Raw genomic sequence first — 15,930 nt, forward strand, 5'->3', positions numbered from 1 at the left:
CAAGGGTAGTTGACTTGGAGAAACTTCCCCAGAGACACTTGTAGGCGTCCTGAAAAAGAGCGACAAGAGACTGGTCAAAAAACAACACGAAGAAACCTTGAAACTATTCTGAATAGTAACTCAGGGGGCTGATGTACCACTAAAGGCAACATTCTGGCAGAGAAGTGCTGAATGCCCGCTGCTCATATACTCCTCCTGGCAGATGATGATATCAATCAGTTGCATCCTGTTGAACCTGTCAGCGCCCCTCCTGACAAAATCCGAACCACTGGCGCCCTCTTCTGGATGGTTGATGATGCTGAAAAGGAAAACAAAACTAAACCCATAACCTGGTACCCAACAGTACCACCCCCCTCAATGACCGCCACCCGGCGGTCCAGAAGAACCAGAAGATTGGGAGGAACAAAAATCAGTGATAAGGGAGGGATCTAAAATAAAAGAACTGGGCACCCAAAGCCGGTCCTCAGGGCTGTAGCCCTCCCAGTCTACTAAATATTGCCAACCCCACCCACGCCGGCGAGAATCCACAATCCGGCGGACAGTATACACAGGGTGGCTGTCAATCTCGTGGTGGGTCTGGGGGGAGGTTCCTCAGGTGGGCACAACGGGCTGGTGCGAACTGGCTTGACTTGGGAAATGTGGAAGGTAGGATGAACACGGAGGGAAGCCGACAGGCGCAGGCGGACAGCAGACGGACCAATGACCTTCTCAATAACATACGGTCCAATGAAACGGGGGCCGGCTTCCTGGAGACAGATTTTAATGGGATGTCCTTAGTGGAGAGCTAAACCTTCTGACCTGGTTCGTAGGTAGGCGCAGCCCTCCTCTTGCAATCGGCCCAGCGACGATTTTGCTCTGCTGTGCGATTAAGGGCAGCGACAGTCTTGGCCCCGATGGCCTTGCACTGACGGACATGGTGTTGGACCGACGTGACTGCAATGTTCGCCTCATCAGCCGGAAACAGAGGAGGTTGGTAGCCTAGAGGGTCTCAAAAGGGGTCAGACCAGTAGCAGTGGAAGTGTGAGAATTGTGGGCATAATCTACCCAGGGTAGGTAACAGCTCCAGTCGGCGGGGTTGGATGCGGTGAGACACCTGAGAGTGGCCTCCATCTCTTGGTTCATGCGCTCGACCTGGCCGTTCGATTGTGGGTGATAACCAGATGTAAGCGAAGCCTTGGCCCCCAACGCTGAACAGAAATGTCTCCACATTTGCTCAGAGAATTGTGGACCTCGGTCTGACAGGATTTCACGGGGAATACCATGCAAGCGGAACACATGCTTGACCAAGAGCTGAGCAGTTTGGAAAGCTGATGCCAATTGTCTCAGAGGAACCAAATGGCATGCCTTAGAAAACCGATCAATAATAGTAAGGATAGTGGTCATCCCCTTAGAGGAAGGGAGGCCGGTGACAAAATCCACTGCTATGTGGGACCAAGGCTGTTTAGGTGTGGGCAACGGTTGCAGCAGACCAGCTGGAGACTGATGGGTGGGTTTACAACGGGCACAAACGGAACATGCAAGAACAAACTCCTTCACATCCTTGTGAAGAGACGGCCACCAAAAATCACGAGAAGCTAAGGCTATGGTTCTACTAATGCCGGGGTGGGCCAAAAATTTAGAGGAATGTAGCCAAGCAATTACACGAGCTCGCATTGCAGAGGGAACATAGATCCGGATCTGTACCCGGATCTGGCTCAGATTGCTGTGCTTGTTTAACCATGTCCTCAATCTCCCAGGTCACCACAGCCACAGAACAGCTGGGGGAAGGATGGGTGCTGGGAGTTTATCAGAGTCATCAGGTGAGTATAATCTAGATAACGCATCTGGCTTAATATACTTGGAGCCCGGATGAAAGGAGATGGACATATTGAAACGAGAAAAGAATAGAGACCACCGGGATTGACGAGGGTTTAACCTCCTAGCGGACTGCAGAAATTCTTACGGTCTGTCCATACGACAGCTGGATGTTCCAGTCCCTCCAGCCAATGTCTCCATTCCTCCAGCGCAAGCTTTATGGCAAGCAGCTCACGGTCCCCGACGTTGTAGTTTCTCTCTGCTGGGGAAAGTCTGCGGGAAAAGAAGGCACAAGGATGGGTTTTATGATCTTGGTCAGAGAGTTGAGAAAGCACAGCTCCCACACCCGAGTCTGAGGCGTCCACTTCTACAATAAATTGTTTAGTGGGATCTGGCTGGATGAGGACAGGAGCATTAGCGAAAAGTGCTTTAAATCTGCTGAAAGCTGCCTCAGCTTCCGGAGACCAACGGTACGGGGTTTTGGTGGAGGTCAAAGCAGTTAAAGGCTGAGCAGTCTGGCTGTAATTGCGTATGAAATGTCGGTAAAAGTTAGCAAAACCTAGAAACCTTTGTAGTTGTTTTCTGGTCTCAGGGGTCGGCTATTCCAAAACCACCTTGATCTTCTCCTCAGTGGGTCTTACCTGTCCACCCTCGAGAATGTAGCCCAGAAAGGTGACCGAAGGTTGGTGGAATTCACATTTCTCGGCTTTCACAAATAAGTTATTCTCGAGGAGGCGCTGAAGGACCAGGCGGACATGTTTCTTGTGTTCGGGCAGATTCTTAGAATAAATCAGGATATCGTCAAGGTAGACAAAGACAAAAACGTTCAAAAAATCCCTTAAAACGTCATTCACCAGTGCCTGGAAATAGGCCGGGGCATTAGTTAACCCGAAAGGCATAACCAAATACTCAAACTGACTCATAAGGGTCTTGAAGGCCGTCTTCCACTCGTCTCCCTCTCTGATGCGAAGTAGGTGATAGGCGTTTCTTAAATCAAGCTTCGTAAACACAGTGGCTCCATGGACTGGTTCGAAAGCTGAGGATAAGAGTGGCAGTGGATACTTATTTTTAATGGTAATTTGGTTCAGACCTCTATAGTTGATACATGGCCTTAGAGAGCCATCTTTCTTTCCAACAAAAAAGAAGTCTGCCCCTAAAGGGATGACGAGGGTCGAATTAGCCCTGCAGTGACTGACTCTTGTATGTATTGTTCCATGGTTTCTCTTTCTGGTTTGGATATGTTATAACGACGACTATTGGGCAAGGGGGCTCCTGGTAGTAGGTCTATGGCACAATCGTATGGCCTGTGAGGGGGCAAAGACAGAGCTTTAGTTTTGCTAAAGACTTGAGCCAAATCGTGGTATTCTACAGGTACGGTGGAAAGGTCAGGAGGGTCTGCTTCATGGCGACCTGCCGGTGACTGGTTAGACGGAACGGCGGAACGTAGGCAGGAGGAATGGCAGTTGAGAGACCAAGATTCAATGCATCTGTCGGAACAGTTTATATTAGGATTGTGTATTTGGAGCCACTCAAACCCTAGAACCAATGCCGAAGGAAAAACATAAAATGAAGCGGACTCTGTGTGATTACCTGAGACTGTGAGTTGTAGGCTCTTAGTCTGGTGTGTAGTAAGAAGCAGCGTCTTGCCGTCGAGAGTGGAAACGCGAAGAGGAGAGAGAAGAGGGACGGTTTCAATGCCCATCTGCAGACAAAAACTGGCATCTGTCAAATTACGTTCACAACCGGAATCTATTAAGGCCGACAAAGTAATGGACTGGTTCTTAACCAGGAGAGAGGCAGGAACTAGCAGGCGACGTGAGTCTGTAACAACCTGATGGTCCGCGAGTTCCCTCGCTGTTACTGGCGGACCTGGGCTTTTGACATTGTGGATCATTGAGCGATCAAGTGTCCGGCTTCCCCGCAGTAAAGACAAAGCTTAGCCCGCAGTCTGCGCTGTCTTTCTTCCGGGGTTAACCGAGTATGACCAATTTGCATCGGTTCTGGTTCAGATAAACTCAGCAGAGAAAACACGACTGGAGACAGATGACAACCGAGATGGAAGATTTCTACAACTTCTTTCCTTTGCTCGGTATCGAATTCTGTTATCCAACCGAATCAATAATTTGAACAAATCCTCCAGAGAAACCGGCTCATCTAGGGTAGCTAGTTTATCTTTGATTAAGTCATTTAACACATTTACATATACACTCTTAAGGGCTGTACTGTTCCACCCTGAGGCTGCAGCTTGAATACGGAAGTCAACAGAAAATTCGGCTACGGTTCATTGCCCCTGTTTCAACTTTAATAGATCGCAAGAAGACAGAGCTTTATCCACGTCTTGGTTGAATGCTTGTTTGAACTCAGATAAAAATTCATCAAAGGTGCAGTTGTACTGTGTGGAAGAGGAGAATTTTACTTCTGCCCAGTCCAGAGCTCGATCAGAGAGATGTGCAATTATATATGAAATCTTTAAAGAGTAATGGACAAATCTATGGGGAGAGTAATTAAATTGGATATTGCATTGCATTAGGAATCCCCTGAACCTTCAGGGGTCTCCATCAAACCTGGGCGGACTAGGCAGTGAACAGTCGGAAGAGGTGGACTGGATCGGAGCTTGAGAGGTGGGAGCCGGAGGCGGTGCTGTCTATGCTGCTGGTTCTTGGGTTGACGAGGCTGCAGAAGGCTGTTGGAAACGATCACGGAGAAAACTGGTTAGTTCAGCTAATTGGCAGTTTGTTTCATTCTGTCGGTTACCCAGTTCTAGAAGAGCTGACTCATGTTTCTGAATTGAGTCCTGTTGTTGCTAAAGGGCTCTCCGGATTGTTTCTGCTGGGTTCTCGGTCTGGGCAGAGTGTTCTGTCATGGTGGGTTTTATATTTTGAGCCCACATGCAGGAACAACACGGAGAGGAAGAGTAAATGCAATAGTTTATATACAATATGTATAAGCGATTTGACAGAACTACTGAAAGAATGACACTGTCCAGGAACTCCGGGGCGGCTGCAAGTAAGAAGGGAAACGGTGAGTTGAATGACGGTGGGAAATGACAAAACTCCTGGAATATTGTTTAGTGCTTACTAGTAGTAGAAGGCTTAGGATCTGTGGAGGGGAGTGGGTACCAAGTAACGGAGTTAGAGAAGAGGGCGTTGGAAGGGCGTTGGAAGGGTGTTGGAAGGGCGTTGGAAGGGCGTTGGAAGGGCGTTGGAAGGGTGTTGGAAGGGTGTTGGAAGGCCGACGACGGACGGAGGGCGGACAGGTAGATCAGAGTGGAGGCACCGAGGAACAGCGGAGCGGAGCGGGCTCCCAGCTAAAGACTGGATGGAAGATAATTCACAGAAGAGGTGGTTGAGAAACTCAGGCTTCCCATGGGGAAAAACTCACAGAGTCTCAAAAAAGGGTAATCCAAGGGTAGTTGACTTGGAGAAACTTCCCCAGAGACACTTGTAGGCGTCCTGAAAAAGAGCGACAAGAGACTGGTCAAAAAACAACACGAAGAAACCTTGAAACTATTCTGAATAGTAACTCAGGGGGCTGATGTACCACTAAAGGCAACATTCTGGTAGAGAAGTGCTGGATGCCCGCTGCTCATATACTCCTCCTGGCAGATGATGATATCAATCAGTTGCGTCCTGTTGAACCTGTCAGCACCCCTCCTGACAAAATCCGAACCACTGGCGCCCTCTTCTGGATGGTTGATGATGCTGAAAAGGAAAACAAAACTAACCCCACAACCTGGTACCCAACACTGGGAATACTAAATTCCTCTTAACAGTGTTGCAGTTTTAGATCAGGAGGATCTTCTAATCAGAGTAACTATTAAGATAGCTTTTAGCAGTGTTGTCTTTTTATTTGTCCAAAGCGTAAAGGCACTGATTAAGTGACAATTATAAAGTAGTTACGCAAGGGGGTGTAGGCTGGGATCATTAGACCTTTCAATGCAGAATTCCTGGAGTTTCTCTTCACTTTTTAAATTAAAATTATTTGAATACTTCTCATTCTTTTAATGCTGGTAAAATCTGCATTGACATGTTTTTTTTTAAACCATGCTACCTATACACAATTTCCATTACAGTTCCATCCTCCAAGCATCTCTCTCTCTCTCTCTCTCTCTCACTAGAGGGTTTGTTTTTCACATTTAATGTGAATGTGAAAACAAATAAACTCTTAATTTCCTACAGCTTACCGGTGGAGATGAGAAGATTGTGCAAAAAGATCACATGTTGGTGTTTGACTATGAAGGCACTGGCTCCTCTGCTGGCTCCGTTGGCTGCTGCAGCAATTTGCAACAAGACTATGACCTGGAGTTCCTCGATAATCTTGGACCAAGCTTTAAAACACTTGCTGAGATATGTGGAGGTAAAATAGTCCAAACGGAGACAACACAGGTGGACACTCCTCTACCTCATCCTTCTGTAAATAACATTCAAGTGTCAGTACCAAAGTTGGTGACAAGCCAAGAGATGTTCTTGCCATCCAGAGTGCAGCCAGCTAAGTCCACCACTGAGCAGACTTTAATCAGTAAAACTAGTAAAACAACTGAACAGGCTAAAATAAGGGAGAGCAAGGCCACAGTGAGGGAAGGGATGACCTCAGTGCAAACAGAAAAGTCACAGAACCAGATGCTAGTTGTAAACCAACAGCAACCTGTCTATTTCGCCACTGCACCCATGCTGCAGCCCATACAATATGTTGTTCAGCAGCCACTTCAGAATGCCATGATACTAGCAGAAACATCTGGCCCTAACCTTCAGCACATGGTAATGGTTAACGGCACTGACTTTGGCTCATCCCAGGGAGTTATTGTTCAAGGCCAAACAATGATGCCTAGTGCCCAACCCCAGAGCCTTGGAGCAGTTCTGGTGGACAGCAATGGGATGAAAGGAACCACTGGCAACATGGTCCACGCAGGAAACTTCTCTGGCGCCCAAAATGTGATGGTTGTTGAAGGCCAGGTCCCCGTAGGAACATTGAAAGTATTAAGTGGGAATGAAGCTAGCCTCATTCAAGGTGGAACAATGCTAAATGAGCTGTCAGGATGTCAGACAATGCTGAAGAATGGGGAGTCAAGCAGCATAGGGCAGCAGCTTCAGGATGGAAGAGGTGTCTTCCAATCAACTGAAGTCTCTGGGGTTCAAAAAGTTCATGACCTCAGTGCTGGGGAGTCCAGCAGCTCTAAGAGTCGCACCTCTTCCAACACGCTCTGTACAACCCGTACTATTCATAAAACTATTGTACAGTAGTCAGGAGAACTACGATATAATGCCTGTAAGGTGGTCAACAGACAAGGGTATGGTCTATGGTGATGGGAACTCATGTAAGCATGTAAGGCATATGTTAAGGTCAAAAGCTGTACTGCAGTTAGTATTTGAATCTATTTCCTTTAAATTTAGATAAAATACCATAATCTTTGTCCTGGCATAGCCTCTAAATTTTCACTATCTAAATTACTATGCAGTTGTAGTTAAAATAAATCATTAGAAGGTTCTACCATTGCACTTGACTTCTCTTGACCTAAATTAAATGGAACCAATAGAGGTACCTGTATTAGTAAGGCCTCATTCAAGGTGATACAATACCTGTAAACCTTTACATCTATAAAATCAAAATCAACGATAAACCTTTGTATTTTAAATCTTGCACCATTATTGCATAGCTAACAGTAACAGTGATGGAAATTCTCTTTTGCATGATGCTGAAAGACAAAACGCCGATCCCATCTGGTTTATCCCAATATAATACATTATATTCATTTGCTGCAATTACTGGCTTGTGTTTTTGTTTGTTAGCTTAATGCTGTCTGGGACATCTTATCTGTCTACAAATATCCATGCTGTGTTTCTGTACCTCAAGACTGGTCCGGGGATTAGATAACTCTTGTCTTACACTCTCACTCATACACTCACACTCGCTCACTCAGATGGGGTACCAAATAGGTCTTTAATATGGATTTTTGTTATTAAGAACACTGAAAATTTTTTCTGGTTTCAGATTTATGTTTTATGTTTAGAACCATTTAGTACCATTCGTTAGTTGGTTAAATTCTTTTTCTTATTAAACAGTCTAAATGCTGGAATTAGGGGTGTTCCTTTTATGGTTATGTGTTTATTAATGTTGAGACTTCAAATAAAGAAATATAAGCTTGTCATGTCTGTAAACATAGGATGCAGCAAAAGAACAAGTTTGATAATAAAGATATTTTACTGTTCAATTTTGTTTCTTTCCTTGACCTATTCTATACTATTTTTTTCTCGGCCACAAAACACAGAGTTTTTTCTGGAAGGTACAACTGAGAGGCGTCTTCATATGTCTTGAGTGTGGATAAACTGGATTTTTACTTTTGTGCTGCTCATCTTCACTCTAGATATCATCTGGAGGAAAACTGAGTGCAAGTGCAGTTATTTAACCTTCACACAGAGAAAATTGGTGTGGAAGAGAATTCCAAGAGCAGAAAAAGTTACCGTCAGTGAATGCATGAATCTTGCTTTAAAATGAAAACTGTGTTGATATAGGGCAGAAATAAAGCAGATCTGTGGTACAGTGAGTGGGGAAGTCAAATAAAGAGGACTCGCTGAACTTTGTGATACTGTGTGCTTGTGTACATTATCTCCAACAAGATGATTCACGCAAACCTTAGTAATCCAACATGGTGTCTGAAGAAAAGAAAGCTAATATGGTCATTTGAGAGTCTGAGTGTTATTTTCAGTAAGTGATGATGGTAATCAGAAGAGAACAAGCGGCACCAAAAAAAAAAACACGTAAGAAACTGTTACAACATCAGTCAGTTTCAAGTTACTGTTAAAGTTCAATTTTAGGGCCAAATACTGGAAAAATGGATTAAATGGATGAAGAAATTTCATATATTTGTTGACTATTATGGTAAAGTGCCTTAAAATCATATATTGTGAGTTAGTGCACTGTTGCCTTGCAGCAAGTAAGTCCTGGGCTCAAGTCCTGACCGGCGGACTGTTCTCAGTGTGCGTTGATTGGTTTTCTTCTGATACTTCAGCTTCCTCCCACAGTCCAAAAACATACATTAATTGGTGTCGCTGTTGTGATCTGTGCTTTCTTACATTTATTTTGAGGTTTTTCTGTGTTTATTAGTCTGTTCCCCTGTGAGTCTCTGTCTTCCCTGTTAATTGTTCCCAGCTGTGTCTTGTTTCTTTGATTACCCTCCCAGTGTATTTAGTCTCACCTGTTGTCTTTGTCGGATCCTCGTCGTGTTATGTCTTGCTGCCCGTTCTGTCCTGTGTATTTAGTCATTAAATTATCATCATCATCCTCATGCTGGGTCTGCCTGCGTCCTACCTCAACACCCACCCCACAAATCATGACAGTAGGATCCGACCACAGACACGGTGAGGGACGTACGATGCAGACCAGGAGTAGACGGTGGAGCCCTTGGCGGTGGTTCGAAACAGTCCCCTTGGAGGAGTTATGTGGCGGAGCTCTGCTGTGGCGATCCCCCATCCTGAAGTGGGGCCCCGCTGTCACCGCTGCCTACTGTCATGATTTGTGGAGTGGTTGGTGAGGTAGGACGCAGGCAGACCCAGGATGAGGATGATGATTTAATGACTAAATACACAGGGCAGCAAGACGTAACAACAAGGATCCGACAACAGGTGGGACTAAATACACTGGGAGGGTAATCAAAGAAACGAGACACAGCTGGGAACAATCAACAGGGAAGACAGAGACTCACAGGGGAACAGACTAAAACACAGAAAAACCTCAAAATAAATACAGATCACAACAGTACCCCCCCCCACCCCTCAAGGGCAGCTACCAGATACCCAAACAAAAAAGTCCAAACACAACAAGGGTGGGCGGAGGGGTGCTGGACGGGGGGGCTAGAGTCCAGGAAAAACAAAAAACAACCCAACCGGAGTGGGTGGAGGGGCAACGGAAGGAGGGCAAGAGTCCAACAAAAAACAGTAACTCAGTCCAAAGGAAACACAAAAACGGTGCAAGGCCGACCCTGTCATAAACAGTCTGGTGGTCGCCGCCACCACAGGAAGCGGAGTCGAGGAGGCGGGTCCAGCGGACGCCGCTGCCGCAGGAAGATGAGTCGTGGAGGCGCTGGCGGGCCGGCTGCAGGCTCTGATGGGCCGGCTGGTGAGCCGGCTGAAGGCGGAAGCTCGGACAGAGCACTGGGAGGCAGAGCCACAGGAAACTCGGAAGGCAGAGCCACAGGAAACTCGGAAGGCAGAGCCACAGGAAACTCGGAAGGCAGAGCCACAGGAAACTCGGAAGGCTGCTCACCAGCAGCAAGCACGGCGAACTGGCGTCGCCTCGGTGAGGGGACCGGAGGCAGCTGCAGGCTTGGCCCAGGAGCCGGGACCTCAGGCGGCTCAGGGCAGCTGTGACGGCTTGGCCCAGGGGCCTGGGCCTCCAGAGGCTCAGGGCAGCGGTGATGGCGGGGTCCCACTCCGGGCGGGAGGATCACCAGCCGCGATCCCCACAGCAGAGCTCCGCCACAGAACTCCGCCAACGGGACAGCTCCGAAACACCGCCAATTGCTTCACCGTCTAAACTTGGTCCGCATCACACGTCCCTACTGTCATGATTTGGGGTCGAGTGAGGTGAGAGAAAACGCAGGCAGACCAGGATGAAGACGATGATGAAGATAATGATGATTTAATGACTAATTCCACTGACAGAACAACGGGCAGCAAGACGACGAGGATCCGACAACAGACAAAGACAACAGATGGGACTAAATACACTGGGAGGGTAATCAAAGAAACGAGACACAGCTGGGAACAATTACCAGGGAAGCCAGAGACTCACAGGGGAACAGACTAATAAACACAGAAAAACCTCAAAATAAATACACAGAAAACACAGATCACAACAGTCACTGTCCAGGGTGAAACTTGCCTCTTGTCTACTGACTGCTGGAAATAAGCACTAGCACTTCTCGCAACCCAGAAGGATAAGCATGTTAAATAATAGATGGATGGAACTGAAAAATTGGGGAGAATGGGCCAAAATCAAAATTCACAATCGGGTCCCATCGGGATTTTAGGTCCCATGACAAAAAAATAAAATTTGGCCCTCCCTGCGCAGCTGCTGTTACGACCCATCAAAAGTGTCAAATTATTTTAAAGGTTGCAACTACCTTTTCTTTGGTCCAATATGAATATTAGCACAATATTTAAAGCTAGTCAATTTTACATGCAACAGTCTGCATACAGTATGCAAATAGGTAGGTTTTTAATTTTATTTTTTTTACTGAAAGGTCTCTCCCCAACAGTAACGGTCACAGGCAACGTGCAAAATATAGATAAAGCTATCCAGACTTCTAAAAAAAATGCTGTGTATTTGCATTTTGGTATATCATTCTCATTTAAAAAATTTTTTTCCCATATTTGTTAAAACTGTCACCAGTTTGTTGAGACAGACAATCTGTGATAAAAGGGATCTCCTCCACCTCCTCCCTGAACTCCTCTTGCAGTCTGAAGTAATGAACCTCTCTGACCAAGAACAACCAATCAGAGCCAAGAGGAGGGTCTTAGTGCTGCCAGTCAATTCTGCTAATGGCAGAGAAACAACTTATTGTTACAGGAAAACTGTTTATCTGTCATCATTGGTAACTATGCTAATTAGATTGAGCATTCACAACAGGCTTTGCTAGCTGTAGCATAGCCCACCGCAAAAGGAAAAGAGGATGAGTGGCTGCACATGAGGTTGTGATTGACAGCGCTAAGATCCACCTCCTGCCTCTGATTGGTTGTTTCTAGATAGCACTGGAAAAAGGCAGAGCAATTCATTTTTTTCCTCACAGATTATCCCTCATACCGTACTACATAATGACCTTTTTAACAAATGGAGGTCGACAGACAGATTGACGCTGCGTCTTGAGTGAAGTGGGAGCGGTACCGGTCTGGCATGGTAAAAAAAAAAAAAGAAGCAAAGCTCTCGATTTATGTTCCTACCCTCATCTATGGTCATCACAGAAAGAATGAGGTCATGGATACAAGCGGCTGAAATGAATTTACTCCAGCTGGGTTCTCCCAAATAGGTTGAGAAGCTCGGTCATCTGGGATTGACTACTCCTTCACGTCGAGAGGAGCCAGTTGAGGTGGCTGAGGCATCTGGTTGGATGCCTCCTGGACGCCTCCCTGGTGAGGTGTTCTGGGACTGGGACTATGTTTCCTCCAGCTCATCTAGGGGAGGTCACGGGAAAAAATGACGAAAGACTGAGGAAAGGACTGTAAGACATCCAGAGGCTGGATTAACACTAATTCAGCCTCTCTCATGTGAGAGTACTCAAAGAACAGGAACAGTGCAGATCATTCAAGTATTGGACATTAGTGCAAATCCTAATAAGGTGTTTATGTGATATTCTTTTGTCTTAATAAAGTGATAAATTAATTTGTTTATTTTGTAAATACACTGGACTGAATTGTGCTTTATGCATGGAGGAACCCAGAAAAAAAGGAAAAACTGGGGTAAGTAAATTGCTTGGGAAGGGTCTACTTTCTCGTGTGGAGAAAACATGACCCTTAAGAGATCCGAGGATGTCTTATCTGTGGTTGCGGGACAGTAAGAGCAGCAAGCCTTTACTATTATCAAAAAAGAACTGATGACACCTCAGGGCTCCCCTGTAAAATCCTAATGCAGAAACATGGATGTCAGGTGAGTCATCCTCATGTGTAATAATAGCTGTTCTGCTCCAGAGGCAAGCTGATGCAGGTTGGAAACCAGTTGGGTTTGCTTCAGGAGGTCTCTTGAAACAGATCCCAAACCTCCAGTTTTTCTGCATGACTCCAAGAGCTTCTATGAGCTTCCACTTCGTACACAGCAAAAATACATAATCCCAGTTTCTTTTCTCCATACCAGCCTATTTAGCATTGGAAGGGGCTAACAATCTTTGAGAAAAGTGCAAATAAGGGTTTTTGAAAACAAAGTGAAGCTACAGGTTAAAAAGATGGTGTTTGATTCAGTTGATCATTGCATTTTACAACTAAAACACAAGTGTTTAGACCTGTTCTGAGCTTTAAAATTTGAACATCTTTTAATCTTCTAAAATAGATTGCTAATGAATGGACCAGAGATAACAGGAAAGAGTCTTTAGTGACCAGCATATTCAGTATGTTTATTATCAACAAAGTTGTAAAGTAAGCTAGATAATTGTCAGGACTCTTGGCTTGGGTTTTGTTTATTTCTGTGATTTTCTGTTCCTGTTTTAGTTTTATCAGTTAGGTTCTAGTACTCTTTTGTTTAACCCTTCTTGGCCATTCTAGTTTTATTAGTTGTCACTTATTTTGGTTAGATCTGTCTTGTTCTTGTTTTCCTTTATTTCAGCCCCGCATAGTGTTTTCTAGTTATGCTTATTGTTGTTACTCTAGGAGTCAAGATGATTTCCTTTGTTCTCATCCTCACTCTCCTGTGTTCCCCCTGTAAATCTTCCCAGCTTTCCTGTGCCACACTCTCTCCTCCCCTCCAGCCTGGCTGCTGCTCCAACTACTAACACCTGCAATCAATTAGCTCATCAGCCCTGGTCTGTTATTGTCTCCACCTCCCAGTATTTAAGCTCCTTTTTCTCAGTCACAACTCGCTGGTTCATCTCATCATTCTCCATTGTTTTCTTGTTATTCTACTTGTGGCCAGTTTGGTTTGTTGTTTGATTTTTATTCCCCTGGACTTTGTAATTGTTGTAATTTGGCTTCATTTTATTATTATTGAATACATCATCTCAGAACCTACGCCTTTCCCTGCTGCATTTGGGTCCACATCATTCAACATACCATGACAGTTATAATCAAAAGACATGATGTATTTGGCTAAAAATGTTATTGAACTCCCTATTGGAATTTTACTCAATGTTTTGTGAACTGCGGCACACACTTCCTGAATAAGTTTTCTCTGTAGACTGATCTGTTTGGAAGGTATCACATAAAAATGAGCTTCACATGGTTTTGAGCTCCACAGCCATAAATCATGTGCTCACTTGTTTTGTTTACTTGCCCTGAAGCAAAACTGAAATGGCTCCTGTTAATTAATATGCTATTTTGATATTCTTCAGAGTGATTATTATTGGAGTCAATCAAAACTTGGGCTCGGTCAAGAAAATAAATGATCCAATGAACAGACATGTGGAAGCCTGTCTAAAAAGGCTTGGTGTTTTAAGGATCATGTCAGACTAAAAATTTCAATCTCACTGACGCCCCACATCCTATCCTCTTTCCACTAACAAGGATAAAACAAGAAGGTTTGCAGATTAACTATTTTTCTAGGACAAGGACAATCTCCACTGCTGTAAAGGGATTAAAAAAAAGTTACATTACCATGTGACTCTGTAAGGAGATTGAAACACACAACATTATAGGAAAAATAAACTGTTGTGACATATTCTCAATTTGGGTAATGTTATTTAGCAAATCATACACAAACACATATAATTGTCCTTTTTATATAATTTACATAATTTAAGTCACCAGTTTAAGATTGAGGATTAAGTTAGCTGTTTGTTTTACTGAGATAGGCTACTTGTCCCAACTAGACAAGAAGCTCTGCAAGAAAGTTTGTAGCATGATTTCTTTCATGTTTTCTCAAAGTGAAAACCTGTAATTCATAAAACTGTCATCTGCACCCCACGCCAAACACACTTAATGAGTCATTTATAAATCTTTCCTTACAATTTTGGAAGTATGTTAAACTTTTGAGAGCTACCTGAGATGCACTCACAGTCCCATGCCTGTTCTTCAGTTATTCTTAAAAATTATAGTTTATAAATATTTCATTTAAATGACAAGTGAATCCTGCATATTTTAACTCACAAGAACATATAGAAATCAAGTCTGGCATCAAACATAACCCAACCCAGCATATCTTTCCCAAATAAAAAAAGAAAAAATAGGCACATGGAAAATGGATAAAGCAGTAGTGAATATATACAGTATATTTAAAGTCACATACACCTTAGAACCGGGTCAGACCCCCTTGTGCCTCTAGAACTGCCTTAATCCTTCATGGCATAGATTCAACAAGGTACTGGAAACATTCCTCAGAGAGTCTGATCCATATTGACATGATAGCATCACACAGTTGCTCCAGATTTGTCGGCTGCACATCCATGATGTGAATCTCTCGTTCCACCACAACCCAAAGATGCTCTATTGGATTGAGATCTGGTGACTATGGAGGCCATTGGAGTTCAGTGAACTCATTGTTGTGTTCAAGAAACCAGTCTGAGACGATTCACGCTTTATGACATGGTGCGTTATCCTGCTGGATAACGAAGATGGTACACTGTGGTCATAAAGGGATGGACATGGTCAGCAACAATACTCAGGTAGGCTGTGGCATTGACACGATGCTCAATTGGTACTAATGGACCCAAAGTGTGCCAGGAAAATATCCTCCACACCATTGCACCACCAGCAGCCTGAGCCACTGATAGAAGGCAGGATGGATTCATGCTTTCATGTTGTTGACACCATATTCTGACCCTACAATCCGAATGTTTCCGGAGACGATGTTTTCCAATCTTCTATTGTCCAGTTTTGGTGAGCCTGTGTGAATTGTAGCCTCAGTTTCCTGTTCTTAAATGACAGGAGTGGCACCCGGTGTGGTCTTCTGCTGCTGTAGCCCATCCGCCTCAAGGTCTGGCATGTTGTGCGTTCAGAGATGCTCTTCTGCATATCTCAGTTGTATCAAGTGGTTATTTGAGTTAGTGTTGCTGTTCTATCACCTCAAACCAGTCTGGCCATTCTCCTCTGATCTCTGGCATCAACTAGGCATTTGCGACCACAGAACTGCCGCTCACTGGATATTTTCTCTTTTTCAGCCCATTCTCTATAAACCCTAGAGATGGTTGTGCATAAAAATCCCAGTAGATCAGCAGTTTCTAACGTACTCAGTGCAGCCTGTCTGGCACCAACAGCCATACCATGTTTAACATGACATGGTTGTTACAGATATATGTAGAGCTATATCTATATATTACTATATTTATATCTCCAGTTTTTCCTGGAGGGAGAGAGAGAGAGAGATCCCAAACTGTGTCCACACTGTGCTGAGACTGTGTTGTTTTGTCACTTACAGTGAAACCTCCTTGGATTTAGAAAGTTATTGCAAGCAAATTCAATAAAGGGAGTGTTAACCAGTCCATCGATCATAAAACGCTTTTTT

At 44.5% G+C, this 15,930-nt stretch overlaps 1 protein-coding gene across 2 annotated transcripts in view; it reads left to right on the forward strand.

The window, feature by feature from the left end:
* LOC103464197 (desmoglein-2.1-like) overlaps window positions 1-8,002 on the forward strand; it is a 31,898-nt gene extending 23,896 nt beyond the window's left edge. The window contains exon 14 of one of the 2 annotated variants that reach the window (XM_008408147.3): window positions 5,973-8,002. In XM_008408147.3, coding sequence (XP_008406369.2) covers window positions 5,973-7,034 — 1,062 coding nt within the window. In that variant the 3' untranslated portion in view covers window positions 7,035-8,002. Of the gene's footprint in view, window positions 1-1,736; window positions 5,904-5,972 lie in introns of those variants that run through there. The other variant, XM_081606686.1, reaches the window with a different exon arrangement.
* Window positions 8,003-15,930: the final 7,928 nt, after the last annotated feature.

Source organism: Poecilia reticulata, chromosome 4 (genome assembly GCF_904066995.2).
Source record: "Poecilia reticulata chromosome 4, P_reticulata-male-v2, whole genome shotgun sequence".
Lineage (NCBI taxonomy): Eukaryota > Metazoa > Chordata > Actinopteri > Cyprinodontiformes > Poeciliidae > Poecilia > Poecilia reticulata.